The 27,574-nt window shown below is 41.0% G+C and overlaps 1 protein-coding gene across 2 annotated transcripts; it reads right to left on the minus strand.

Moving 5' to 3' along the window:
• Positions 1-847: 847 nt before the first annotated feature.
• Positions 848-27,574, minus strand: DYNC1LI2 (dynein cytoplasmic 1 light intermediate chain 2). Of its 2 annotated transcripts, none has more exons than XM_042027649.1 (12): positions 27,418-27,574; positions 26,882-26,998; positions 20,581-20,811; positions 13,777-13,943; positions 13,351-13,444; positions 12,635-12,770; positions 12,208-12,319; positions 11,470-11,529; positions 10,700-10,741; positions 10,163-10,280; positions 9,080-9,196; positions 848-3,840 (listed from the first exon to the last, which is right to left on the minus strand). In XM_042027649.1, exons 1-12 carry the CDS (start codon positions 27,557-27,559, stop codon positions 3,734-3,736), a joined length of 1,443 nt encoding a protein of 480 aa, XP_041883583.1. In that variant the 5' UTR covers positions 27,560-27,574; the 3' UTR covers positions 848-3,733. The 2 variants fall into 2 exon arrangements, with proteins under 2 accessions (XP_041883583.1, XP_041883584.1); XM_042027650.1 differs by having other exon boundaries at positions 3,769-6,835.

Below are 27,574 nucleotides of genomic sequence, written 5' to 3' on the forward strand. Positions count from 1 at the left end.
GGCACATCTGAAGAAGTCTTCACTTGGTTTTCTCCCAAACTAGTATCACCAATAATTCTCTTCATATACTCAGAAAATATTTTCTAAAGTTCATCTTAAAAGGCTAAAATTGATTCTTCCCATTAATGAGCTAATGAAAACATTACGGCAATTCTAAAATGATAATTGTGTCACGGCCTCATAAGGATTCCCTGGTGAAAAAATTGTATTCCAGAAAGCAAAAGCTCAGCTGATTTACATTTCAGAGGCAGGGTGACTCAACAAACATTCATACCTAGAGCTTCAATCTATGCAGGGGAATAGAGGCATCCAGTTGAAGTAACAATGAAAACAACCAGCAGAATCCTAATTAAATGCCCACTCTTTCTGAACTTACTGGGAAGCTCTTCTTACACCCACCCAAGGGAGAATTCTTGGCTATTGGCAGAGAAGAGGCATTTCCAACACTCCAGCAATTCACTCCTTAAACTTCTCATAGCCTGGATTTGAATCCTGCTGATTCCAGACCAGGGCTCTGCTTGGGAACAGCATTCCACAAAATGCATCTGAAGCTGGTAAAGCATTCAGCTGTGTCCCCAGCCCCATGAAATACATTATTTCGTACCCAAAGCAGTTGTGTTGTGAGCTGCCACAAGCACAGCTCTGCTCCACTGGCACAGGACACAGCTCCCAGCTCCAGAGGAGGGGCACTGGCAAAGGCTGGGCCAAGCCCTGCCTGGAAGCTGCCACTGACTCAGGGACACAACTCAGCCAACCTGCTCCTCCTGCTCACAGAGCTCACCTACACCCTGCTCCCGCACAAACAGCTCCAGGAGGGCATCTCACAGACAACAAAGCACAGCAGAAAGCAGTCTGGATTCATGTTTATTGAAGCCAGTAATTAAAGACGTCCTCGTTTTGCCAGCACTAGAAAGCAAGGTTCCACATGACTGCATACTGCACCTGGTTAAAGCCATACAACTGGACTAAGGTTTGTTTCATACATTTGCAGTCCTAATTGTAAGTTGGAAGAAAAAACCAATAAACTTAGTATACAGGACAGTGAACTTTCATTTACAGCATGTATATTGTTAAGTTCACGATGTACAGAGCAGTCACTTTCAACGTAGTTAAATTAAATAAAATACGAAATTCTGTTCAGTTTAAACAGGTTTTTTTAAAATGCCAATAAAAAAAGTGCAAACTTAAAATCAAGCAGCATAACCACAGCATTTTTATGGAGGGCCAATCTTTAAACTTCTCTATTTGCTTCAAGTTGAATGCGTTCATCTTTTGTTTTCTTAGTTTAAACATGAACAGTAGATGCAGTCACTATAATGCATATAAATATAGGCATATAATAGTTTAAACAGTCTACCATACAAGTGTATCTGCAAATAAAATGAAGTTTCACTTGAAAATGTAAAGGCTGTTTGCATTTGGCCTTTGGTTCCAATGCTTGAAGACACCAGAATAACAACTGTGCAGCTCACCAAAGCCAGCAGACTTTGGCACCCACAGGATGCTACATTACTTACACCTCTCTTCAGTAAACTAGGAGCATTCACTTGCAATTAGAAACTGGAAATCTGTCCCTGTTTTGTCTCTCTGCAAAGCTGGTAAGTTATCACACAGTAACAGTTTTGATCAGTTTTAGTATACTTAACCTTTTCATACATGTGGAAAATACTTCAATTGTAAGTTTCAGCCATATTGCTAGAAAAGTGCTTATCAGGTTAGATGACAAAAAAGGCAGTTTCAGACTGAGGTTTTCAAACTATCCCATTACAATCACACACTTAAGTTTTCCTGTCCAATTTTTGATGGTTTAGTCTCCAATCTCACTTCTCAGTGTCAGGAGGACAGTGTGTAATTACTTCTGGTGTGGTAACTTGCAACTGGCACCTGTTACACCAGGAAGTGCATCCACATCACCATCAGCCAGCCACAGTCTTAGTCTAACTGTTATCTAGACAACTGTATAACTTCAGGTCATACCATTTATTAAAAAAGTAAAAAAAAAAAAAAAAAAAGAAGAAAAAAAGAAAAATATAGTATTTTCAACAAAAAAACTGGCACAAGTAACATACTCATGTTAATGTTTGTCAAAGAGGCAAGTAAATACTCTTAGCTTTCTAGATGTCTAGACAGGCTTACAGGAACAGCCTCTTGCTGTAACGTAGGAGTTGAGGTTAACACCCAGCACTGTGTTAGTGGTCAGTCTAATTCTGTATATTTAAGTAACAATATATATTAGGGAAGTTATATCCAGACATCAGATTTAGTACAACAAGTTCATATCAATAAAAAGTAAACTCTGTATAATTCAAATTGTGGTTTTTCCCTTCAGCATTAAGAGCACAGAATATGCTTGGTATTTTTAATTTCTGGTAGTGTGTACATGTAAAACAAGCATACTGTGTATAAAATCAAAGTGCCATTTCAGTAACCATAGCAGTTGTGTTTGTTTGTACAGAATGATGGTTTATGTGACCATGGACAGGGCTCCCTTAGAGCAACGGGGACAACCACAACCCATCTTTCCAAATGAAATGCTACATGAAAGAAAATACAAAACGACTTCTTCAGGATGTCCATCGTGTACACATTCATACTTTTTAGGTTACCTTCAGAATTGGAGCTGGCTGCACCTGCAGCAGGTGTGGTTGGAACTAGGGCCTTGAAAGTTTTTTTTAAAAACCTCCATAGGTGTAAGGCAGGAATCCATTTTAGCTTGGTAGCTGATATTTAGTTACAAAAAAAGTAAGAAAAAAAAAATACTGAGAGTGTTCTGTAGCACATTTCATTATGGGAAAATGATCCGTCACCCACCATTCTTCATAGGCCAGCCTCTTGGCATAAAAAAGGCAGAAGCTATCAGGAAACAGGATTTAAAATTAAATACAAATTGCCAAACTACTGTTTTTCAAATAAAACCGAACAGTGACTGTTTGTACTACAGTGCACAATAAGTTCAAGCACCTTCTAAAGACACATCACATACTGTGCCAGGCACTTGGAGCTAAACAAGTTTAGTTTCTCCCTTTGTCAGCTACACCAGAAAGGGCATCCACACTCTTAAGACTTCTTTAAAAACTAAAACAAGATTTATAACAAGAATAAATTCCCGTGGTTCTTAGTGTTTGGCCTGGAGTTCTCCAATGTAAAGTAGTCTTTTAAAAACAGTGACTATTAACCCCCTGTGAAACACAGGATTTGACAACATTGCTCCTCTCCAGTCAATCCAACATTCTGGTTACTCACTGTCCCAAATCTGTTTCCCCTTTTAGGGCTCCATTCCCCACCTCGGCTTCTTTCCCCCAATGAATGCTGTTACACCACCACCACTCCAAGAATATAATGCATTGCAAACATACAAGTAGCCAATTCCAGTAACTCTGAAAGAGGGTTTCAGTTCTCTTTCTTGTCTCATGTGCAGTCAGTAGTACTTTTGAAAGAATTCTCCATTTTGCTTCTCTGTGTTCTTCACAACAGGAAATGCAGCTGCACCTGCTTTACCTCCAAACCAAAAGAATTGCCCTATATAAACTCTAAATGGTTATCTTATACAGAGGGATTTTATATGCAAACTTCCTGAATGTGCACTTTTTACTGGGACAAGGCAATGATGTAGTAAGCTCATTTCCCCTGCCCCAAGAAAACTGATAGCATCTGCCATAGCAGAAAATTCCTGGTCTTATCAGATCACTATACATAGTTATTTGGTCATTTACATCTGCATTGTTCTGCCCTATCAAGCCTCGTTCTCTGTTGGAGGAGAATTTGTTGTTACCATGGGGTCAGGCTTGCGAGTGATCCTGTCCAGCTCCTCCTGAGCGTTTGCCAAAACTGTCTTTTGTCCTGGAAAGGAAAAGGACACAAAGCATTCAAATTTCAGTGGTAAGTTTTAACCAACAAGCACAGGTGTTCAAAAAATCACCTTTATATGACAATATATTACTTATTTCTCATTATTTTGCCACCTCCCCAAGACCAGAGAGCCTGGCACATTGCAGGGTATTGCCTGTGTAAAAACTGATAAAGACTCAAATTTGATCCACTTTAAAGAGATGAAATGCTGAACTACACAGCAGCAAAAAGCACACCACCACCAGTGATATGCTGATAGCAACTAACATTTTAAAATAACTGTATTTAGAATTTTCCATAAAAATCAGCCATACACAATTCTATTATTAGCAATGATAGCAAGGACTATTTAAACCAACTTTTAAACACAAGGTATGTAGGACACCTGCTAAAAAAAAATCCCATTTGTTTGGTCACACTTGTACTCACTGCATTTGAATATGAAACAACTAACAGGGAGAACTCTCATATCTGCAGCCAATGTTTCCCTTAAAAAGGGGACAGGAATTGCATATTCATGTAATATCGCCAAGCAGTCATTTCAAAGGACTTCTTCAATTGGAACCAGACACACTGAAGTACTTCATGCAAAGGCATATCTTACATTTTTATATTAGATTCAAAACTTTTTAACAATTCCCTAACTGAACCCTCAGCTTACCTCAGTGATTCTGAAAATTATAAACCCACGGACAAATTCATCACTAAAATTGGAACAATATATCCTAATGCATGGAGCATACAAGCATTTAAGATTAAAAAGCTATATTTTTAGACAAAAAGTAGATTATATAACCATGTACAGCTTCCTTACATAGCCAAAGAATTTAACAAGCATCTGTTTTCCAGCTCAAATGTGTGTGAAATATTAGGTGGATTTTTTCCAGGGTACATGCTGAAAACATTAAGAAGGCAAGATTTGACTGTTAGAGATTTAAGTGTTTTTTTCCAAAGTACAAAGACATAACCAAGTTAAAAGGTTACCTTTAATCACTAGGAAGGTTTTAGACCTAAGCACTAGTTATAAGCCACAGCACTCTAAACAGCATCTACTCAAAGTAGGAGTATTTAAGCAAAATTTAGGAATTAGTACATTGACTAATGTACTGTAACAGAATTTAAAATACAAAACAATTCACATGTAGACTAATAGCACCTGGGAGCTGAAAAAGCATAAACCCTAAACCAATAAAGGCCACACAAAATCCTTGCTTAAATAACAGCAGATCTAAAAAACTGTGACTGTTTTTTATGCTGGATGAACTGGCTCCTTAGGCCTCCAAAATAACCCCAAGCAACGTCCAGCAAATACCTCATGTGGACAGGAAAAACACTCCCAACACAGGGGAACACACTCCCCTTTATCACCACCACGGGGGAGCACCTTCCAAAGGAGAAGAAATACAAGGAGCTGTTTTTAAGAAAATAAGAGCTTCCCCTCCATTTTGAATGAGAGTGACACTTGCTTTCAGTTTCCCTACAAATTTGTCAAGGAGTGATGGCCTCATTCAGTGAGATGTGTTCTGCACAATTACATGCCCCCAGTTCTGTACAATTTATTCCTCTTGCTAGATCAGAGTGAGAGCAGGGAACCTGTGTTCTTTATCCTCTGTACAGGAAGAGAGAGAGAAGCAGCCTTGAATTTGCAAGAATCTTCTTGTGAATATAAATGAAATAATTTTGTGACTATAGAAGTTCACATGAAGAAAAACAATCCACCACAGAAACAAGCAATTGAAGTTCTTTGAAATATCGTGGTCTAGACATCAAAGAGAGTCCAGAAACAAAGGCAAACAAGAAGAAGTGCACAGCAGGAAAACTGGACACGACACTGCAGCATCTGCCCGGAGGAGAGATTTCTCTCAGGTAGAATTGTCACAGTAGAAACCAATCCATCAATTAGGCTGACCAGTATTGTTGAGATCCACAACGTCTCTCTCATCCTGGGACAGAATCTCAACGTTTCAACCTCAGGCTATTCATAGCCATGAGAGAAACAGATGGTCTCTTTAAAGCTAAATATTTTTGTCATCAACCTTCTGAAAGTGTTGGGCTCTTTAAACAGTTTAGATATTTGAAATGCCTATAAAGATAATTTTGGTATATTTACTCACACAGAGGGTGCTGCTGGAAAAAAAGGCTTTCTCCAACGTGTTCTGTTCAACTCTTCCACAAAGAACAGGTCATCGCTTCATCAGGTACCAGCACCAGGTACCTCACAAACTCAACAAGAGCTTTTCAGATAGCAGCATAAGGAGCCCTTACCTTCTCAGGACAGTTTAATCTTACACTGCTTCATCTAAGGTGTGAGCACAGCAGGTGACAAGAACAGGCACCTTCTCCTGCGAGCGAAAGCCGACTGTTCTGTTCCCAAAGTCAGGAAATGGGAGGAATGGGAGCTGCCAACTTGATGCAGCCAAGAAAAGCCAACCTTGAGATCATTCAGCAGAAGCACTTCCACCCAAGAAAGAGAACTGCTGCAGCAGGCACTACAATGAGATAGATCTGCAGTGCTGATACAATATTCTGATCACTCGTGTTCAAGACAAGAATAAGCCAATGATGGGAACTAATGAAGAAACTAGTGGGGAAAACAGAGCTCAGCCTCTAGCAGGAGACTAGAAGAGAACTTGTCTAATTTAGTCTAACAAAATCAAGAAGTTAAGGAAGGATGTATGATTGCTGTCTCTACATGTTTCAGGAGAGAAATTATCTATTCCAGTTAGAAGTTAATGCTGACACAAGGGAAAAAAAAGCAAAAGAAAAAGCCACTTGTTATCTTTGAAAGGTCCTGGAAGGCACAGAGTGTTCTAGAAGACTGAAAGAGGGAAGAGTAAAGCCCATTACAGACTAGTTTAGTAGTTTTTCCAGAAATTGCAGGTATGTTTTAGGTGCTTAGAACAGCCTACCAGCACAACAACCAACAGGGTCTGTTCCCGACAAGTTCTGCCAAGCCACCCACATTGCTATGAAAGGATAACAGGTCCTGTGGAGAAGGGAGAAGTGGTCGATATCACATTTCACATAACCTTCACAGAAATAAAAAAAAAAAAGCCTTGATATTTCAGAGAAAATGAATGGATTTTAATTCACAAAATTACCCATTAGTTATCCATAGCACTGGTCAGTACTTTTATTCAGCAATCTACCCTGTCCAGCTATTGAAGATAGCAGATATGTAGGTAAGTGTGCCTGAAGGGACAACAGAAGATTTTGAAAGATAGGATTGGAGGGAAAAAGTTATTTACATAAATTACCAAAGTGGTGCATGGTGATAGAATGGAAAACAGTGATAAAGGAAACACATAACATTTTGAGACACTGAGGTCATTTGATACAGAGTAGAAACCCTCCTACCAGGAAGCAGAAAATGTATTAAACTGGCTGAATTGTTATAAAAAATCCTGTTCAGTGTCACACAGATGAAAACAATCCCATGTCCCCCTGAGAGATGTGAACAGAACACATCTGTAGCACAGATCAGGTCACCCCTTCTCAGGGCAGGCAAAGCCTGGTCTGCCACCCCCAGTTGTTCCTGAGCACAAAGCAAACAGGTCCCTGAGCAGAGTCCCACGGGAACAGAACTGTCACAGCCAGAACAACACGTCCTGCACACAAATCTGCTCTTGCAGGCCACACAAAAGTCACAGGCAAAGGGGAGCAGCTTTCAAACCCAAACACTGCTGCAAACACAAAGGGGCTACACTGACCTCCATCGCCACCCAAACAAGACCAAGAGTACTGGGATTCAGAAACACTGGACAAGAGAACAAAATAACTGAGAAATTAAGTGCTGGAATAAGCTTCCTGGAGAGGTGACATTACAGCTTTTATTTCTGAGTTTGTTTGCTTTTTAATCACTTGCCAGGTGCTCCCTAACTGACTTTGCTTCAGATAAAAAGCATGGATGAAATAGTACCTAAAAATATTTATAGTTCTATTTCTATAAAAAGTTATTTTGACCTTGTGTTGAGTAAACCACGAGGCTGCATTTGATGAAGCAGGGGACACCTTTCAGTGTTTAACTGAAGAGGGCACTCTGGATTATGAAAGAATTAGTTCAGTATTTTTATAACATGGATACAATATTACTATGTAAATAATACATAATACAAAATCCCTTTTGTTATCTTCAGAATAAATACATTTAATAAAAACAAAATTACAGAATTCATCCTGCTGAAACAAACACACAAAAAACCACGCCTGACTTGCTGTAAGTCCAATTCTAGACATTTTTGAGCTTTCAGAGCGTGAAATGTCATATATACACCTTCCCAATTAAAAAAAAATTAAAAATACCCACACTCCAACTGCCTTGGTTCTCTGGCAGAACCATCAGTGTGGCTGGCAGCAGACATTTCTCATTTCCAGTTCAGAATGTCTAGGCCTTACACTCCCCTCTCAGCACGAGGAACTGTGGGTTTGGCATCACCAATAAAGTCCACAAGATTGCACAAGCTTGGGATCAGAAGTAGTGATCTATCAATAATTTAATAGAGAAAGAATTCTGGAAGGAAAGCTCCTGAACATTCAGCGTGATGGGAATGCCAGTATTGAACAGAAACAGTCAAAGAATCAAAGCAGTAAATTTAGTCTATCAGGTGGACAATGCATTTTACACCACCAAGGTCTGGGTAGGTACCAAGTACTCTGACAGGCTTCTTTCATTTTCACCTGAACTGCTGCATTATTTATCAGCAAGGATCTCACACAGTGCAGTCACAGGCACACACAGAGTGCATCCATTTGTCAGTGTTATCAGCTGTGTTGGATCACAATAAGAACTAAATAATTACTGAGTGAACACCTTCAAGCTGTCACAAGCAGTAACTCATTTCAGCTTGAACTCTGGGGAGATTTCAATAGTTCCACTGCTAACTCCAGTCCAAGCCCAAAAAACTGCATCTCCTTTGTAACAGCAAAGCATCAAGAAAGGAAGGAATTCTGAAGTTGAAAAAGAAATCAGCACTTTCAGCACAGGATCAAGACTGAAATGTCACTGGAATCCCAGCAATGCAACTTCACTCGAAGAATTAAGTTATATCAGGCTTAACAGAAGCCCTGGAGTTGTGAAGCTGCAGTAGTTTAGTTCTTTTTTTAAACACTGCACATTTTGGCATTGTCATCTGACAAGGTCTGTCACTTTACTGACCAGTGTAAGAGACACACCCATGGACCAAGGTGCCAAATAAAATATTAAAAACAAGTGCAATAACAAGTCCAATACCTGATTTCTTGGCTGTACTTTGCACTCCTCCAGCACCAGGACTTCCAGGAGAGCCAGTCTTTTTGCTCAAGAGACTGTTAAAGAAACTAGCCAAGACACCTTCACTTGCAGCATTATCTAAATAAAAAAACAAATACAGATCACACAGAACACTTAGAGCTGGTAAATTATAACTTATTTTCACATACATACAAATCTCTTGCTAATCAAGGAAATAAACCTCTGAGAAAGTCTGTCCTTGCTCAGTTTGAAGACCCCAGTCCTTTGCATACCTTGGCATAGGCAGAGATGGCTGAAAGTACATTCCTGCTTTTCTGGAATGATGGGGTGTGTGTCATGAAATTTTAATCTAAATATTCGTATGCTTTTAAGTTTTTAATAAATGTAGAAGCCAAGAGCAAGATTATTAAGTATGGACATGAAAGTCAAAGACTGATAAGCCCATTAATAACATGCGCAGATGTTCCAGTGCAGCCTTTCATGCCACACTGCTTTTAACAAATCAAAACTTGGCAGTTCAGCAACAGGACAGGATCCAGAAGAGCATTTTACCCTCAGAAGTGAGGCACAGCCCTACAGTGCACAACAAAAAACAACACTGGCCCTGCAGACCTCCTTAATGCCCAGAGGGGAAAGAAACCCTTCAATACCACAGAGTTGCATCTCAGGGAATGGTCTCATTTCTGAGTTACTCCATCTACTACAGCAAATGACATTCCAGAGAGGGTTTAATAGAACGGGGTTCACTGTAGATTCCAGAATAAGTGATATGAAGTATAAAACTGTTTGTAGTTTACAGCAGTCTCCACCCTAATAATCCAACTGATGCATAATAAATGTATTGAGGCAACTTAAGGAAATCAGAATGTAGTTGACCTCTGTCTGACTGCTTGGCAGTAACAGAACTCTATTTCAAGTCATATAAATGACCAGAAAAGAATCAATCCTAAGTTATATCACAAATTCATTTCTGTTATTAAAGTAACTATACTATTAGTGAATAAATCCCCAGGTCTTTCTACAGCAGAGGATTCACTTTAAGGGAAATAACACATAATAGAACAGTAAAATGCTCATTCATACTTTTAATATTTGGATCAGGTTTCTTAACTGATGTGATTGGTGAGGCACTGGGTACATTGGCGGGACCAGCTCTGCCTTGAGTTCTTGGGGATCCTGCAGGACCTCTTGCTGGAGATTCCTTAAAAAAAGTCCAAATCACACAAATCAGAGAAGAACTTCAAAGATTAGTTACATAAAGCAAGTTTAATGTCACGTGCATATTACTTTTTCAACCTTTCTATTGGCACTGTAGTGATGCACACTGGAGAAAGAAAACAAACAGGCACCCAAAAGATCAGTTATTTTGGGGATGTGCCTCTACTACAGGAAAGGCTGAATCACTGCAGGAAATTTTCTGTTCAATAATCAGATGTTTCCACAGTGAATTTACAAGCAACATTTTAAAATATTGCCTCTTTATTTATTTACTCTCTGCAGTTTGGAGAGATTATGTAGTTACATTTAAATACAAAAAATGGACCTCAGCAGGTTCAAATCATTCCCTTTTCCCTTGAAGGAAACAAAACACCTCCTACTCTTTTCCTTGGATGTACTTACTGATGCTCTTGTAGGCGTTGCTGGCTGTTTGGCAAGGAATGACTGCAAAAACAACATATTAAGCATATTAAATATATTTCAAAGAATACAGAGGAATAAAATACAGTGAAGCTGAGTAACCATTAATTTATTTGATTGTTTTCCTGATATTTACGGGATTCCTCTTTGATATTTCTATACTTCCCAACTCTGCCTCCCGAGGACTGAGCTGCAAGGAGTAAATAAGCTTTGGGCCTTTGTCTCACACAGCCAGTTCAGAACTCAAAGCCAGCACCAGAGACACCCCAGTCTGTAACCTCCAGGACATTTATAATCCCCTGTATAGGGAAGTATTGTTATATTTTTTAAACTAGAGTAATAAAGAAAATAACAAGTTACAGTATAGCCAAATTGGACACATTCGTCTTTCAAGCCTCTGGCTGAAAGAAAACTGCAGTGCTCAGATGTTAGGTTTTAAAAGTATTTATATTTCACAGATCAATACAACTTTATGGTGAAATCCAAAGTCTCTTCTTCCTCTTCTCCTTTGACATGTAAATTCTTTCAGTTCTCAGCATATCTTCCCTTCAGCTTGCTAAGATAAGTGACCATATTTCCTACTTGTATTTTTAGAATAAAGTCTTACTTCACAATTACATCTGAATTTGCAAAGCTGAAAAACAGCTACCTGGTGATTTAAATGAGGAATGAAAAACCAAAGGCAATAACAAGGGAGAAATTAAAGTCAAATCTTACACAGTAAAGACTTATTTTCATTCTTCCATTCTTACCTGCTGCTTCATAAGAAATACTTGCTCATCTTCTGCTGCCAGCTCTTTATCATGGACTAACTGTTGAACAAAACATTTTGTTACTTCAAGTAAAATCTGAAGTGGATTACTGTAACTGCATTTTATGTTTTGGTGATCAAAAGGGAAGAGAGAGAGGCAAACCTTTAGGACTCTTGTTCACTTTTTTTTTTTTAACTGTTCTTTCACATTTAAAATAATAGTAACATTAAAGAAGTTGTCATTAAAAAATGCTGTAAAATAAAAAATATTGGAGCAGACTAACAGTGATGCCAGCCTGTGAGCACTGTCCTAAAAGATGAGCACTTGGTAAGTAGCCACATTCATCTTTTTAAATTTGGATATTGATATCATCAGCATCTCTTCAAAGACCTGAGATGACCTTGCTTTGCCTTTGCATGGTAACCTCAATGCCAAATGTACAAATGTAAATGTCCTACAAGAAATTCTCCATTTTCTGGGTGTGTTTCTGCCCCACACATGCAAAAGTGGTAAAATGTAAAATAGCTATTCCTGGACTGCCTTTCATTCAATAAGGTGCATGGTTTCTGAGTTTGCTTGCAGTATTTTAAGCAAATGAAAGCTTGATGTTTCACATAATTAGATTTTTTAAGAAGTTACATTTATATTTGGAGTTCTTCCATATTGATAGTCGTTAGCAGCTATTCAAGCAAACTCCACTTATTTGCTGGGGTACAGGAAGAAATAATCTCTTTTTACCTTTCTTACAGGAGGTTTTACAATGAAGTCTTCATATGGATCTTCTGGTTTTACTGTTGTGAAGTTTTCATGTAAAATGGCAATTTTCTTCTCATTGTCCCAACCAGCAGGTCTGTAAAAAGGAAGAAAGCTTTGCCTTTTCTGTAACTTCTACAGAGATCATTTATACACTGTCCTCTACTTAAATAAGGCAACTTTCTTACAGGTCAGTCCCAATTCTCAGCTAAATTCCAGGGACACAAAAACTGGAATGGTATAGTCTGATTCAAGTACTACGCACTAAGTTGCTTTTTTAATTTGAGATTCCACAGGACTTGCATGCTAAGCTTTTGAACAACAAACCATTCCATTTATTTTTATATACATGTTACATGCAGTGCTTAATAAAAACCAATGTGACACCATGCTGCTTGTCCAAGTGACTTACATAAAAACTGCATCCTTCTCTACCACTAAGGCAGGCGTGGTAAACTGGAAACCGTAGGTTTTATGTACAATGTACTTATACAACAGGTCAAGGTTCTTCTCCTCCTTAACTGATGTATAAATCAAGGCAGCCCCATCTGAGTTTCTATTTAAGGAAAATTAGGTAAGATACAGTTTCTAAATTATAATAAGAATTTCAAAGCAGGAGTTAATAGATTTATATCTACTAGACTTAGCTTTGAGCAGTAGTTCAAGACAAAACTAGAGAATTTAGCATTCAGGGAGAGGAGGGGATATAACATGACAAGACTCATGGCACTTTTCCTTGACATACACGAAAGTTATCCATCTTCCCAGGCTTACATGGAAATTGCATCCTACTTAACTTGGAAAAAGTCAAAAACTTAATACACAGATGAGATCTCAGGCTTACATGGGAACTGCAAATTCTGAGGGGAAAACCAAGAAAGAACACTTCACAAAATGTAAACCCAGTCCTTTGTAAAGGAACAAAAGCTCCAAATCCCATGCACAATTTAAAAACTAGAGAAGGTTTTATACACCTGTCAACATTTTCAAAAAATCAAATGTTACACAGCAAATACCAAGCAATCTTGCAGAGCAATTTCTTGGATTAACTTTATGTGCAATTCAACATGAAAACATCTCTTCTTTCTTCCATATTAGAGGCAATCTCCTCAGCACAGGAAAGGATACACTGTAAGCAGAATCTGCGGATGTGTGACTGAATGAAGTCAAAGTGTTCTTCCCTGTAGTCGTGCTCCTTCTCCAGGACACTCACTGCATCACACTGGGGGAGGCAGGAAAACAAACCAGAAAAACCCAGGCATTTAATCCCAGCACATCTTAAACCACCTTCTTTAATCTTACACACTCCCATCACATTTATTTTGGTTCTAAAACCAAACCGATAAACCAAACGCTAAAGTAATTAACAGATAATTGAGAAAGTTATTACTATTCCATAAAAGTAAAAATTGATGGTGATGGCAGAAGCTCACTTGTAAAACAAACCCCTTCACCGTTAATCCAGAACTCATTTTGCATGTCTGTAGACAGCATCCCTCCTACAAGAGGAGCAATGAAACCCTTGCATAGCAGCGAACAGAAGCAGAGCCTCACTTTTGTGCACACCACCAGCACAGGGATGCCCAGGTTGTGAGTCAGCACATTGTCTCCGAGGGGCAGGGAAACATGTTCATCCTCCTGGCCAGACGAAGGGCCTCTCCTCTGTGGTGATCCTTGGTAGCCTTCTTCAGGTTCTACATACTCCTGAAACTCCTTTATAACTATTAAAAGAGAGAAACTCTTAGGGTACAACAAAGGAACTAGTTCTTTTAAAACCATAATTCATCTACAAGTAACTAGAAATCTCAACTTTTTAAAAAAATTTTTTACTACATGAGAACTGAATGCAAGTTAAGCTTTGTTGCCCTTTCCAACACCACAACTCTCCCCCATCAAAAATTACAGGAAGTTAAATCAAGTGGGATCTGGAACCATTACAAATAATCACAGTTATCTGCAAGAGCTATAGTATGCACAAATGCATATTCCTGAACATTTCATTATACGACAGTTGACAACAGAAAACATAAATGTGGTTTAGCAACACAGCCTACACCCTGCATTTTGTACCTACTGTGGAAGAAAGCATGGTGAAAACATAGATGTACACAGAAAACACCAACCTGAAACAGCCACTTTTTCTTACGAACAATTACTTTAGTTCCTATCACTCTACATTTCTGTTGCAGGCATCCAATGCTAGAAATATAAAACCTACCTGCATAAACCCAGACTCAAGGGCATCTGCATGTTACCTGAAGAGATTCAGTTGTATCCTGGAAAACTACAGTGGGGTCCAGAGGAAACTAGATGCTTTCTATGTTTTCAGTATTTTAATTTTACAGCAACAGTGAGTGTTCCAATAATACTGAATACTATCAAATACTGAGGCACCTAAGGAATTTTAAGGCCATTCTGGAAATGCTCTGTGAGCCCACACATGCATTATCAAATCTGGGCTGCAATCTACACTTTAATGTCTTTTATTCAAGACCAAAGGCACAGACCAGCTAAACCTGTGTCCTGGATGTGGCTGCTCCAGGCACAGCACTGCCCCGAGGCCCAGGGCTCTCCCCCCTCCAAAGCCTCCTCCTCCTCACTCAGCCATGAGGAACCCTCGCAGAAAGAGCCAAGCAAACTCCATGATGTGCTCCCACAAAGGCACCTTTATTTTAGAAACAGTGGGAGCAGAGTGACTGTAGGGACAGTAAGGAAAACTCCTCAGAAAAGCCACCAGTCTCTAGTCCAGCCACACAGAGAGGCTGCTCAGCACAACCTGTGCCAGGGAAGGAAGTGCAGTGCACTGCAGGCCTCCTGAGGTTAGCAAATGGTAAAACCTCAGGGAATTTTCTTCTACAAACCTTGCAAAAAGAAATCATAGTACATTTTCAAAATAGGAACCATTCCTGCAATAGAATGGGTGTGTGAAAGGAAGAACAAATCAGAAAAACTCTTCTGTTCAGAGCTGCACAATCTACAATGTTTAGCTGAAATATAAAATTGTGTGATTCCTGTGGAAAAGAAGAGAGCTCCATTCCAGAGAAAAGCTTAAAAACCCCAGACTAAATATAGACCATAAGACTCCCAATCACCAATTCAATATATGCCAGGGTGCAAGGAAACACAAACAAATGAAAAAGGAATGCAGTTGCTTTAAACGTGGGGAGGCAGTGCCGTCTGGTGGAGAGGAAACAGCAGTGCTCCAAGGGATGCTTCCTCCGGGACTGTTTCTTAGTCAGCGACAGCAAATCAAAATTCCATTCTACATTCTGCCCATAACATGTGTTTACTATCTCACCAAAAGCCTTTAACTAGAAAAGGGTTTTTCTGAAGTGCTTCTTTACTTTTATTAGCTTTCCCATTACTATTTACTATTGAGGCCAAGTGTATTAGAGCAATTTAAAGAATACCATCTGCATCTCCCACAATGGTTCAGATGAGCCTCTCTGACTTCATCACACAGAAAAGACTATTTGACAATACAGCTCTCAATTTACCACAGCATTATAATCAGACAGGATTCCTTTCCTGGCTTTTGTTCGTATCAAAGCAAAAGAATCTTTTCTTCACTGAGATACATGGGGGCATAAACCCCTCCAAATTAGGGGAATAAAAGCCTCTCCTGAAAAGAGTAACACTCAACAACATGAGAAAACAAAAGATGCTCTAAGAATTTTAGTAATGTAAATAAGAGCAAATGCAACACGGAAATTTCAGAAGTCTGATGGCTTCATCCTCACGAATTTTCTCCTCATGAATTTCTGCTGAATGGGAATGAAGAGAGCCACGACTCCCAGCTCCCCCCTCTCCCCAGGAGTGCTGCTGCTGGGTACTGCTGACCAAGGCCACACCTCACACATGGAGGGAGAAAACCCTTCCCTGTGGAGCTGGGCCCAGCACTAATCCCTGCCAGACACTGAGCAATGGGACACAAGACTCCTGAACAAACAACTACCTGAGTGACAGAAGGTAACAGCTAGAGCAAGAACCTCTGACTACAGCATCCTGAGCACACAGAAACCACTTTAACTCAGAAACAAGTGTAAGTGCCTGCCAGCAGTAGGTGCTTAAACACTGCTCAAGGCTTCCACTCAACCCCCATTCCCATTCAGAACTTAGTCCTGCTAAATCCAAGTGAACCTGTACCCCAGGTACTGTCAGATGCCCCAGTGAATGAACTGCACTCTCACAAGGTAATAAAGCAGCTTACTGCAGTTAAAGCACTTCTTTGACACACAGCAATTTCATACTTTCTCTTACCTCCCACAGCTATTTCTCTTTTGAGCTCCACTCTCAGGCTTTTACTGGATATAAAGTATCCATATTTAATGGAAATAAAGTTGTGCATCCAAACAGCTCACATAAGCTTTTCATTTTCCTTTTTTCTAGCAAGCTATGAATATTTTCTCCTCCACACAGTTCTAATTGAGGAATCAGCTTCTATATGGTATGGAAAACAACTCTTTTCTTTATTAAGAAGTAGTGAAAATTACTTTGGTTTAAGGTTTTTGAACAGGAAACACACCTAAGATGATGCACATAAAATAGGAAGCCAGAAAAACAACAGTTCCTCAGGCAAATCTGTAATATTCTGCCACCCATCACTAAGGTTGAGTACTCAGAATGGCCTATTATGTTTAAAAAATTCTCACCAGGTGATGATGTGCCATTAAAATCACACCTCCACTACGGACTGCTGATTTATCTACCAAACTTGTGGCTTTTTAGAGTTTTGCATTGAACAGAGCAAACAACAGCAAGGTTCCAGCAAACTGTTTTGTTCATGTTGCTGTTGTTCACACGAGGCACTGCAAGGTAATGCCACCAAAAACTGCTGCATCACTCAGGACATGCATTGACTGGAAGCACTGAGACAGCAATCCATGATTATTCTTAGGTTTGATTGTTCCAGCAACAATAAGATGCTCAGGCTTGGAGTGCTCCTTAACTGCATGTGGAAATGCAGGCAAATACTACAAAGGCCCTGAACAGCAGAATGAGAAAATAGAGTATTTTTCTAAGAATATCAATCCATATTTACACTCTATTTACAATCACTTTTAGCCCTATCTTTATTGATCATTAAAAATTTTAGTCTTGTGAAAAGAATTCCTAGACAAAAGATGCCTGGATACATTTTTTTTTTTATCTTTTAGCTTAAGAAATCTTTCAGCTCTATGTCAGACTAAAAAAGAAAAAAGTTAGGTATTCTGAAATTAATTCTGCTTGAATGGGACAGTACACAATTTGCAAAATAATATTACTGTGTTTCAATTCTTTAGCTTCAAACACCCCAGGGGTCATTGGTATAATTGCTATTTTACCAATACAGCTCCTTTCTGCAGCTCTTGATTTCTGACAGCTGCCTTATCTGCTCTGCTGTCTTAAATAGGGGAGGCAACATTCACATCTCCCCTGAAATAATTATTCAAATATGTGTTATTTAAATAATGATTTATCACAATTGAGCCTGAATTAAATTAGTATAGTTGACATTATGTATTTGACTTCACATAAGCCAAGCTCTTAGCAAGGAACCTCCAGAGCAGCTCGCTGATGGCAGTGAGTGCAGGCAGACAATGCTCTGGGTACATTCCGAGCAAGGCAGCCTGTTGCTTCCATGTGCGTCCTGCTGCCCATTCTGGAGGCTCTTGAACTCCCAAAGGGAAGTTTCTCACCCACCCAGGCAAGCCAAGAGTCAGTATCTCAACCAGCAAACACAGGAGCAAGGGCTGGGTGCAGGAAGGCCTCACAAACCCTGCCAGCAGAGACAAGCAGTCCAAAGTCCAACTCCACTGAGAAGAGTGAGGTAACAAAGGGACCTCTGGAAACTCTTAGGATCTTAGCACTGGAGAAGGAACAGCCTTGCAGCACTTCAGGTGGATGTGATGCCTTAAGAGGCCTCCTAGAAAGAGAGACTAGACAGGAGTAAGAGAATAAAAGTAGGTATTTATTTGAAAGGCCTTCAAAGGTCTTTGGGGGGCCAGAGGCCACTGCCCAGATGGACCCCAAGATGGACAACAGGTCACGAGTTCTTCACACTTTTATAGGTTTGGTTTATTTGCATAGCAGGGTTAATTCTCCAATTAAAGCTTCAGTTTAATGATGTAATTCCCCTCAGCTTGCCCCCCTTAGAGGCTCTTTGGTTTGTACTTTTTGGGCCTAGGATGGTCTGGATGTCCTTGAAGAGCAGGCCTGGAGAGGCTTTGTTATGTCTGCCTGGCACGACAGGACAGAAATTAACAGGCTACAAGAAACTTCAGAGTTACATACCAAGCAGTACAGGATTTGAAAAATATAAAAGTTAAAACCTAAGGCATCAGATGCCAGTGGGACAGGACTGGGCAGTGTTTCCCCAGGGTTCCTGGTGCTGTGTGTGACAGCCAGGGAAAGCACTGTGGACATTCAGCTCGGGATGGAGGAGCAGGAGTAAGGGAATATTCTGCAGGTGAAGCCAGGAAACACATCCATGTCTTATGCTGCAGGGGGCTTTAATTCAGCACATCCCATCACTCTGCACTCCATTTCTATGTTCCTACTGCCCTCATGTGCACTTTATTATCCTGGTTTTTACATATTTGGCCTGTTGCAACCCAGTGACTTCATTTTCTAAGTGGCAGCCCACCCCAAGAGGCACAGGCAGCAGGATTTCAGTAAGGAGACGCTCAGCTAGCATGGGCAGCAGTCCCAAGGCATTCACCAGGCACGTGTGCTCTACCCTGCCCAATCCATTATCCTGACACACTTACAATGGGCCTTTCCTCAGCATGAGCTGCTAAGAGAATTACAAGCCACGGTGGCCGATGTTCTGAGCACAGAGCTGGCCCTAGGGACAGTCTGCAAGAAGCCAGAGATGTATCCAGGTGACACAAGTGTCCCACACAGGGCCTGAGAACAGGAGACATCAGGGCCCTGTGTGCCCCCACTGAGCCAGGGGATGGCACTGGAGCTGTGCTGGAGGAACTTGGCCCCTCTCCCATCTTCTCTTCCCTTGACTCCAGGAGAGCTCACAAGAAACCAGGAGTTTCTATGATACTTTAATTTAGATTCTCTAGGATACCACTACTGGAAAGTCTTCTAAGTTCCTCAAACAGGGTGCCTGAGCTTTGCCATAGCTCCTTCACAGAGTGCACCATGAAGGGAAGGCTGAAAAGCTTCTCTTTTCAAAAGGAAAATTTAAGTGCACAAAGTCCCCCTTTACTTGGATTGCCATAGCATTTGCTGTGTCTCAGAAAAGTAAAAAATGGGTTAGCTGTTGGATTTTGATACCAGAACTGCCTTTCCACTTCCCATTCCCAAAAAATCTCTGACAAACAACCTCCCCCCAATTATTCCCATAAAAATCCTCATATTTTACTTTTTGTTTAAACATAACCTGATGATCAAACCTGGGTGGTTTCAATCATTAATTTTAAACTCTAGCTGGTATGCTGTAGGCACAAGGCTTCTGGGAACATAATATTTAACATTCAGAAAGGATTATCAGCTATACAAATACACCTGAGTGCTCACAGGCCAAACAGATCACACTGCTCCCTAAAGTGACCCTCAGGAAGCCACCAGACCATATTTCCAAGGGTTCCACACTCCAGCAAAGACAGCCACCAGCCCAGAGGCAAAGCAGCAACCAGAGAGAATCAGTCTGAATCTACTTCATCTGAAAAGGACTGGAAGTTGCTAAGGTCTTTTCCACTAAAGGAATTTATTTTGGAGTAATTCAATATGAAAACAGAAAAAAAAAAATCTCAAGAAAAATTCAAAACTACCTCAGGAAAGGAGCTGCAACAATGACTGCTTGCCAGTGCCAGATTCTTTTCTGCCACAGATATGCCAGGAAAGAAGGTTAATTTATACACAACATTCCTAAAGTCACAGGGTAGGAATGGCTGTAGTGAGACACAATTAGCTGCACCAGGATCACAGTCTGAGCCACCAGAAGAACAAGGGCAAAGAGACCTTCTGTAATACAAGCACAGTATGAGAGTGGGACCTGGCTAAGGTATCACAGGAAAGCAGACAGCTCACTTCATCACTGAATTTTGTCACCGTTTTCTAAAAAGTGAATCTGTCATTTTATTGAGTTACTTTTTTTAAATTGCCCCTTTTAAAAATCAAATTATCAAAATCTTATTATTGCCCAGGATCTAGACCAATAATTCACCTGATGTTTTGTCAGCACAGCAAAACTGGAAGAGTTGTTTTAAAGCCTAACACAGTCTATTTGAATTAGACTTGCACACAACTTCAAAGTAAGTCTTAACCAACCCATTCTCAAAACACTAACCCAAAGGAATCCATCAAAAGTTGTGAGAGCTAATGAAAAAACCAACAGGAATGTACAGATGCACAAAGACTTACACTTCTGCTCCATGTGCCTCATCTCTTCTGGAGGAATTTTCATCTTATCAATGTGTTCTTGCAAGACACTGGCCCATTTCTGTAAAGACTCCATAACAGTCCAAGGTCTAGACATGTCTGCTACAAAGACCACGATGGTGTCTTGCAGGGATTCAGCAGAAACTGCAAACTTCAGCAGCCCTTTGTGGTACAAGTCTCCATCCAGGATCCAGACGTTGCAGCGAGTGTGATCTGAAAGGAAAAGGCACAGTTGGAACCCAGCAGATGCCAGGGTTTGGCTTTGCCAGGCTAGGAATGACCAGATGAGAGCATCAGTTCTCAGTGCAAGGAGCAGACCCAGCTACCTGCAGACTTTGCCTGGTTCCTGTGTAAATGCCTACATTACTCAGTAGATGCTTTCCTTTCTGGGTTCAGAACATTTTCCTTTAAAAAAAATCATTTCTGTTCTTGGGCTTTTACTCAGAACAGCTCTCACAAGGGTTTTTAATTGCTGCACAACAGTCCTGCTTTAGAATATGCACAGTGAAGCCAGTGAAGCCAGAACACAGGGGATGTGGAAGTGCAGGCCCAAAGGGGTGGCCCTGCCCCAGGCCAGCAGGGGATGAACGCTGCCTTCGGGGTCTCCCAGACACATAAGCTGGCTTCACACACTCGAGATACCTCCCAGCAGAAATAAGCTGCAAACAAGATACTAGCAATAAGCAGCTTAGGTTTCTAGCACAGGAGTGGGAGAAGCAAATACAGGATGAACTTCCCACCTTCCCAGCAAGGTTGTGCCATCTGCTCTTAACTCACACTGACTTAACACTGGCTCCTTCTGCAGGCTCCTGACAAAATGAGCACTGGAGAAACGACCTGGTATTTTAGCTTTTGTATCTCTCCCACAAGTGTTTTGATAGTGGCTGGATACTTTGGTGGAATGCAAGGCAAAGTAGAGGGGGATCAGCTGGGACAGAAAGTTGGCATTTTACCCCAAAACTGAATTCTTGGCAAGAATATAAGAACTGAAAAAAGAGTTTGCTCCAGAAATTATGTATTAGGTACCATGAACAACCAATTCTTCCAAATTTAAAAAAAAAAAGAAAAAAAGAAAGAAAGAAAATAATTACATTATCATCAGAACTTCCTGCTGAAGAGGAACAACTTCATTGATTCTATCTTTTAGACTCTTCCTAAGTATTCCCTATTTTACTACAGCTATCCAGAGGGAACAGCGAGTCTCTCTTGCACTACATACAAAATATGTGACTTCTGAAACACACAGATCTGCAAACCAGGCACTGCAGAACCCAGATTTTCAAAGCAGCTACTGAGCTTCATAATTACCCTGCCTCACCGTACTTCCGTGTCCTGAATCTTTCAGCTTCACAAAATAGATCCAGTTACTATGGCTATCACAACTTTATTCCAGGAAGGAATCCATCTCTCCTGACTCCAGAAACAGGCAAAAGCTTGCCTAGGAAATCTGGAAGAAGAAAAGATGACAGATACATACATCCTACCTGTTTAATCAGACCTTGGACAAAATTACTGAGCAGCCCAGTTGCAGACAGATCTCATCAAGGGGCTGTATGTGGGCAGTCCACATTCAGCATTTGTTCTAAGTTCTGTTGGGCTGTCCTAAGGCATTCCAACATCAGCCATCACATAATCAGACCAGCAGCCACGCTGTGAACTTACAGCTCTGCTTCCTCCAGCTGCACCCCTCGATCCACCCTCCAGCCATCAGTCAGGGTAATCCCTGTGGAGCTCAGAAATGCACCTGTGCACACCCAGCACTGTTCCCCGTCTCTTGCCCCCCTCCAGGGCACCAATCACTGGCACCACAGGGATTCCCACAGCACTGGAGGTCTGAATCTAAAGCTCCCAAAGACCTCTGATGTCAGAGGCAAGGTCTAGGAAAAGTCTGGAAAAACAGAAAGCAAGGTAGGACACAATGTGAACACATTTACATGTTTGCTATTACACAACAGTAAACAAAACATCTGTGCAGGACCCTGCATTCTAGAAGCATCCTTTGTACATGCCCTAAAGCAGCAGCCTCCCAGTAAATAAAAACCCCGTGAGCTTTCTATGAGCTCAAGGTTATTAATAGACATGAACTGTGTGTATGTACAACTGTCTCCTTGGAGCATGAATGGAAGTTTTGAAAACCTAATGCAAATCTATCCATAGTTTATGCAAGTTTACAGCTCTCATCAGCACTGATGGATTCTCCTGTGGGGAGTACTCTGACTGCAGAAAAGGCTTTCACACTTTGGCAAATAACAAAAATTAATAATTTCCAAATTCATTGCTTCTAAGTCACTTTTTAAAGCCAATATCTGAGGTTAAAAGTGTTTTGTTTGCTAAGCACCTTTGCCCCCCTTAAGGATTTAATTTTTGCTCAACATCTGGAATGCAGACTGGAACTAGAATACAGGTGGAACTAGAATGCAGCTGGAACTACCACCCAAAACCAGCCTGCTAGGAAGCCTGGAAGCCTTGCACTCATGTTAAAATGTACTTTAACAAAAAAATGTAACACTGTAGGAAAAGGAAAGGTTTTGCTTTTTTTCTTACAGGACAGAGGTATGTCTTGTGATTTACACTTGCTAAAACATAAAACACACTTAAAAATACAGTACTGGGTGCTCACAATTTGGCAAGGACTTGATGGCAAATTCAGCTTTGTCAGCACCATGTCAAGCTCCTACTTAGTCATGAATGTTAACTGGGCCCTTCTTACTGGCCATGACACAAGATACAAAAACAGAGCAAACAATTACCAGATCCTGTTGGAAAAGCAGGGGCTACTTATTACAGGCTATTACAAAAGGTGCTAAAACCACATGTCTAAATCCTGTCAATATTCCATTATCCCTTTAGTCCTGAAAAAGATTTTCCAGCTTTGATGAATTTTATTGCACATGGTTGATTCTGTGAACTGCAACTACATCTACATTTATCCAAAAGATATCAGTGGCAATTAGATATCCCTTGCTCAAGCTGTGAAAAGAAGCAAAAAAGGAGAAAACCTCCAAGAGAACCACTTTAAAGATGTGGATAAAAAAAAAAAAGAAAAGACAATTTTCCCATTAGAAACAGTGCAGCAGCAAGACTTGGCTCAACCTGGAACAACCAGTTCAGCTGGAATATGCATATGGTATGACTAAGGCCAGACCAAACCTGAGGCAAAACCCAGGACTCCTTGATTTTGTTACAAGTAAGAATGCAAGCCCAGAATGGCTCTTCTTCCCAGGCATACCAGGCACAGCCAAGGTGCATTTGCAGCCTGGGCAGTTCAGAAATGTCCCTGTGGTGTTTGTGACTCCAGCTGACACACACAGCACAGACCAGTCCATTCCGTCTGGCTCCCTGTTCTGCTCTACATCCCCGCTGTAACTCTGCCCTAGCCCTGCAAGGGCCTCTGAAAGCTACTCTGGAAACACAGATCCTTCAGGAAAATTATGCACAGCTTCTCTTCTACCTCCTACAAATTCAGATTCTCAGTCCTCAAAAGCAGACTAACCAACAGAGACACAAAACATCTGTTCATCATAAAGACAGGCAAAAAACTAAAACTTGTCACACTCCCTGAGAAATTCCAGTAATGGAAGACTCTGGTGCCCGAGCTCCAAGATCATTTAATATTCCAAGCTAAGTTTCAAGCCAGTGCTATAAATGCTTTCATCCAGATGAACTATGGTGTCATGTATGCAGGAGCAGCCATATGCTCCAAGGATAATGTAGCTGGGGATTTAGGAGAATCCTCTCTCTCCCAGGATTGCTTCTCAGGCATCTCCAAACCTCTTCTTGAGCAAATGCCTTGGTGTAGGCAGCATTTGGGACAGTACCCAGGCAGAGATTCAGTAGCAGACTTAGAATCTAAGTGACCCTGAACCTTGGGGACCAAAGCCCACACGTCACACCGAGCAGCGGACACCTGACAGACCTGGAGCTGCTGGACACAAGCACAGTGCCCATGTGCATCCAGCTGCCAAGAAACCAGCAGGGGACAGGGAAAACCAGACAGTCAGTGGGCACCTCTGTGAGCCACAGGGGGCCTGCAAGGCAGAGATGCTTTCTGGGCATTTGTTAAACTTTCCTACAAACTGAAAAGGACAATTTAACTGCTGAGCTGATCTTTAGGAGGAAAGTAGCTGTAAACTAAGATTGCATTGAGCAATCCAGAAAAATCCTACTTTAAATGTAGGAGGAGCCAGGTTCAAACATCCCTTGAAGAGGAAGGAGGTGGGGAGACCATGGCATAAGAAACAACACAGATTTTCCTTAAGGTTTCCAAGGGGAAGTGGGAGGTAGATAATGAATGACTCGGCACTATGAGGAAAATATTTCTCCTGGACAGAGTAAACTGGTCTGAAATGAAGAAGAATAAGGCAAAGAGAGCAAATAAATCTTCTACCACCTGGGAAAGAAGCTGAGATCATCTCACTCCACTGCAAAGTTTCAGTTACCGGTGTTGATCTGGCACCCCTGGAAATCCTTGTGATCTGGTCTTGGCTAGGTTGGAGTATAACAAAAAGCTGAGACCCTCAGAATCACTCATCTGCTCCTGAGCTCCTGAATGCCTACCCTCAGCTTCTTTATGGCTTCCAAGAATTGTGGATCAATTATAAAGGCTTTGTTCCTAAATCGGTATATGAGCATACACTCATCTGAAGCACACAGAGAGTTTCAAAACCAAATCCAAACCTGTCCTAGAGAAGAAAGAGCGTTATCTCTGCCTGCTGGGAGGTCCTGACCCACTTTGCTATTTATTTTGCTTGTGGATGACACTAATGAGACAGAAAGGAAAAAGGCACGTATTATTAGCTCCCAACACACCCATTAGAGGGATGCATGAAGACCTGAATTGGCCAGCTGAGCCCGTAGTCAGTCAAAAAGATCTCTTTTTTCCCTGCTAGTGCTGCCTGAGTTCTTATGACAGGCCTCTCCTAATCACTTCAAATACTTATCGCTTTCAGACACTCAGGAATAGCCCCAGAATATTTTCCGTGTAGGGATATACTAGAGGTTTGATAGGTAACCCCAGGAAAAATAGCACAGCAAACATTTTTCTGCTCATAATACCATCTCCTTTGAGGCTGCAAGAGGCTGGATGACATAGGCTGTCCCAGCCCTCCAACCATAGGGGGCTTTTTCCCCCCTGAAGTTTTTATGCAGCACTAAAGCAGACTGTGCATAGTGAAAAAGCACACCCAGAACCTGAAGAAGCCAAGAATGGCTCAGCACTCAAAATTACAGCCCAAAAGATTTTTAGGAGCTGCAAGGAGGCCACTGGAAGACATGACAATGTACTCATCCTTGCATTGTGCCTAACTTAGTATCCAAAGCCAGCTTCCTGCCACGTGAGTGCAGGACCAATCTCCATAACAACCAGTCACATATGGCACTTAATCACTCCTGCAAGCCTTCAGCGCATCTCCAGTTTCAAAATACCATTATAGGATCTTCCTAGTCTGCTTGTTTTCAGAAACAGGGACAAACCACCACCAGTGCTTCCCTCTTATGAACTCAGAAGGAAGTCATGAATAGGAACACCGTCATTCCCCATTTTCAAAGACAAACCAACCCAAGGAGGTCTAGCAGCTTGCCCAAAATGAGATCAGCAGAGGCAGATTAAGGAGCAAAGATAACAAACTCACTCCCCATCTCTTCCTGTCCCCAACGTTCCCAAAAATACAAATAATGATACCTGCTTTTAAATGGACTCTCGGCATAATCTCCCTCCATACAGTAGAGACAAGCAATCAGCAGCAGCAACACAAAGACAAGGGGCAAAGAGACCAGCTCCAACTTGAGAAAAGGAAATACTACTTCTGACTTTAAGTTCTGTTCTTCACTCAGTCAACTACAGCAAAACATCTGTTATAGCTAACCAAAATTCCACACACAGCCCCCACGAGAAACACCAAACCTCTGTGCCCAGAAATCCATCTTGAGCACGAAATTCTCATGGATGTATCACTCACTTTCTCTAGTCACAAAGTAGCCACAGCAATGCCATTACAGCTCCTACGAAGTCACCATCAGCAAAGGGATCTCCCCTGCCAGTGAAGGGATCCCCAGAGCTGCCTTTGCCCACCCACAGGTCAGGCTGTCAGCAGGGCAGGAGGGAGAACAGACACTGACTGGGAAACACCTTTCCCTCCACAGAAATGCACACAGCTCCTAAAACTCACAGCACCATGCTGAATCAGCTACTTGAGTGCAGCCCAGAATGCACTCATCAAACCACAATTATTAAAATAGCATGTCAGCTACTTAATTAAAGAGATTACATGTGGAAGAAACTTACCATCTCTGTCTTCATCGTGAATATTCAGATACAAGTATTCCAGTCCTCTTCCTTTCTTGCCATGCTCTGCTCCCTGTATTTTAGCCATAAGTGTGGTTTTACCTGAACCATCATCACCTGCCAGTAAGTTTGTACAGGAAAAAAAGACACCTTCAGAATTACATTTAACTTCATAAAAAAGACTTTTTCACGACTTGCTTGATTAATGAGAAGCACACTTGTACACTTCTAAATCACACTTATGTGCTGTTCTCTTTCAAGTATTTCATCTAAATCCAATGGTTTATAGCAGAACAATAAGAATGAAGAACTATCTTCTTCTCCATCATTATTTAAAATAGGCTATAAATCTAACAGTGTAAATCAAAGAGAAAGAAAATCTATAAGCATGAAGACAAGACCACAGATCAAATTACATAACCCAATTGTAACAAACCCATGTGTCAGTTTGCTCCAATCGTTGTTTGAAACACACTTTGTTTCTACAAATAAAAAAGCAACAAACCCACAACCAACTGGCTGCATGTGTTACTTACCAAAAACAAGAATATTTTTGCCCGATGGCAATTTAGATCTGGACCGTGTAGAGACTTCACTGAGTATGGAGGACCTGGAAAAGCAGCAGAGCAGCCGCGTTATCCCGCGGCACGGAGCGAGCGCAGGCTGTGACAGCACCATGAGCTCAGCACATCC

The sequence above is a fragment of the Corvus kubaryi genome, unplaced genomic scaffold (assembly GCF_017639235.1).
Source record: "Corvus kubaryi isolate FWS band 111438036 unplaced genomic scaffold, C.kubaryi_AGA036_p1.0 37300, whole genome shotgun sequence".
Classification (NCBI taxonomy): domain Eukaryota; kingdom Metazoa; phylum Chordata; class Aves; order Passeriformes; family Corvidae; genus Corvus; species Corvus kubaryi.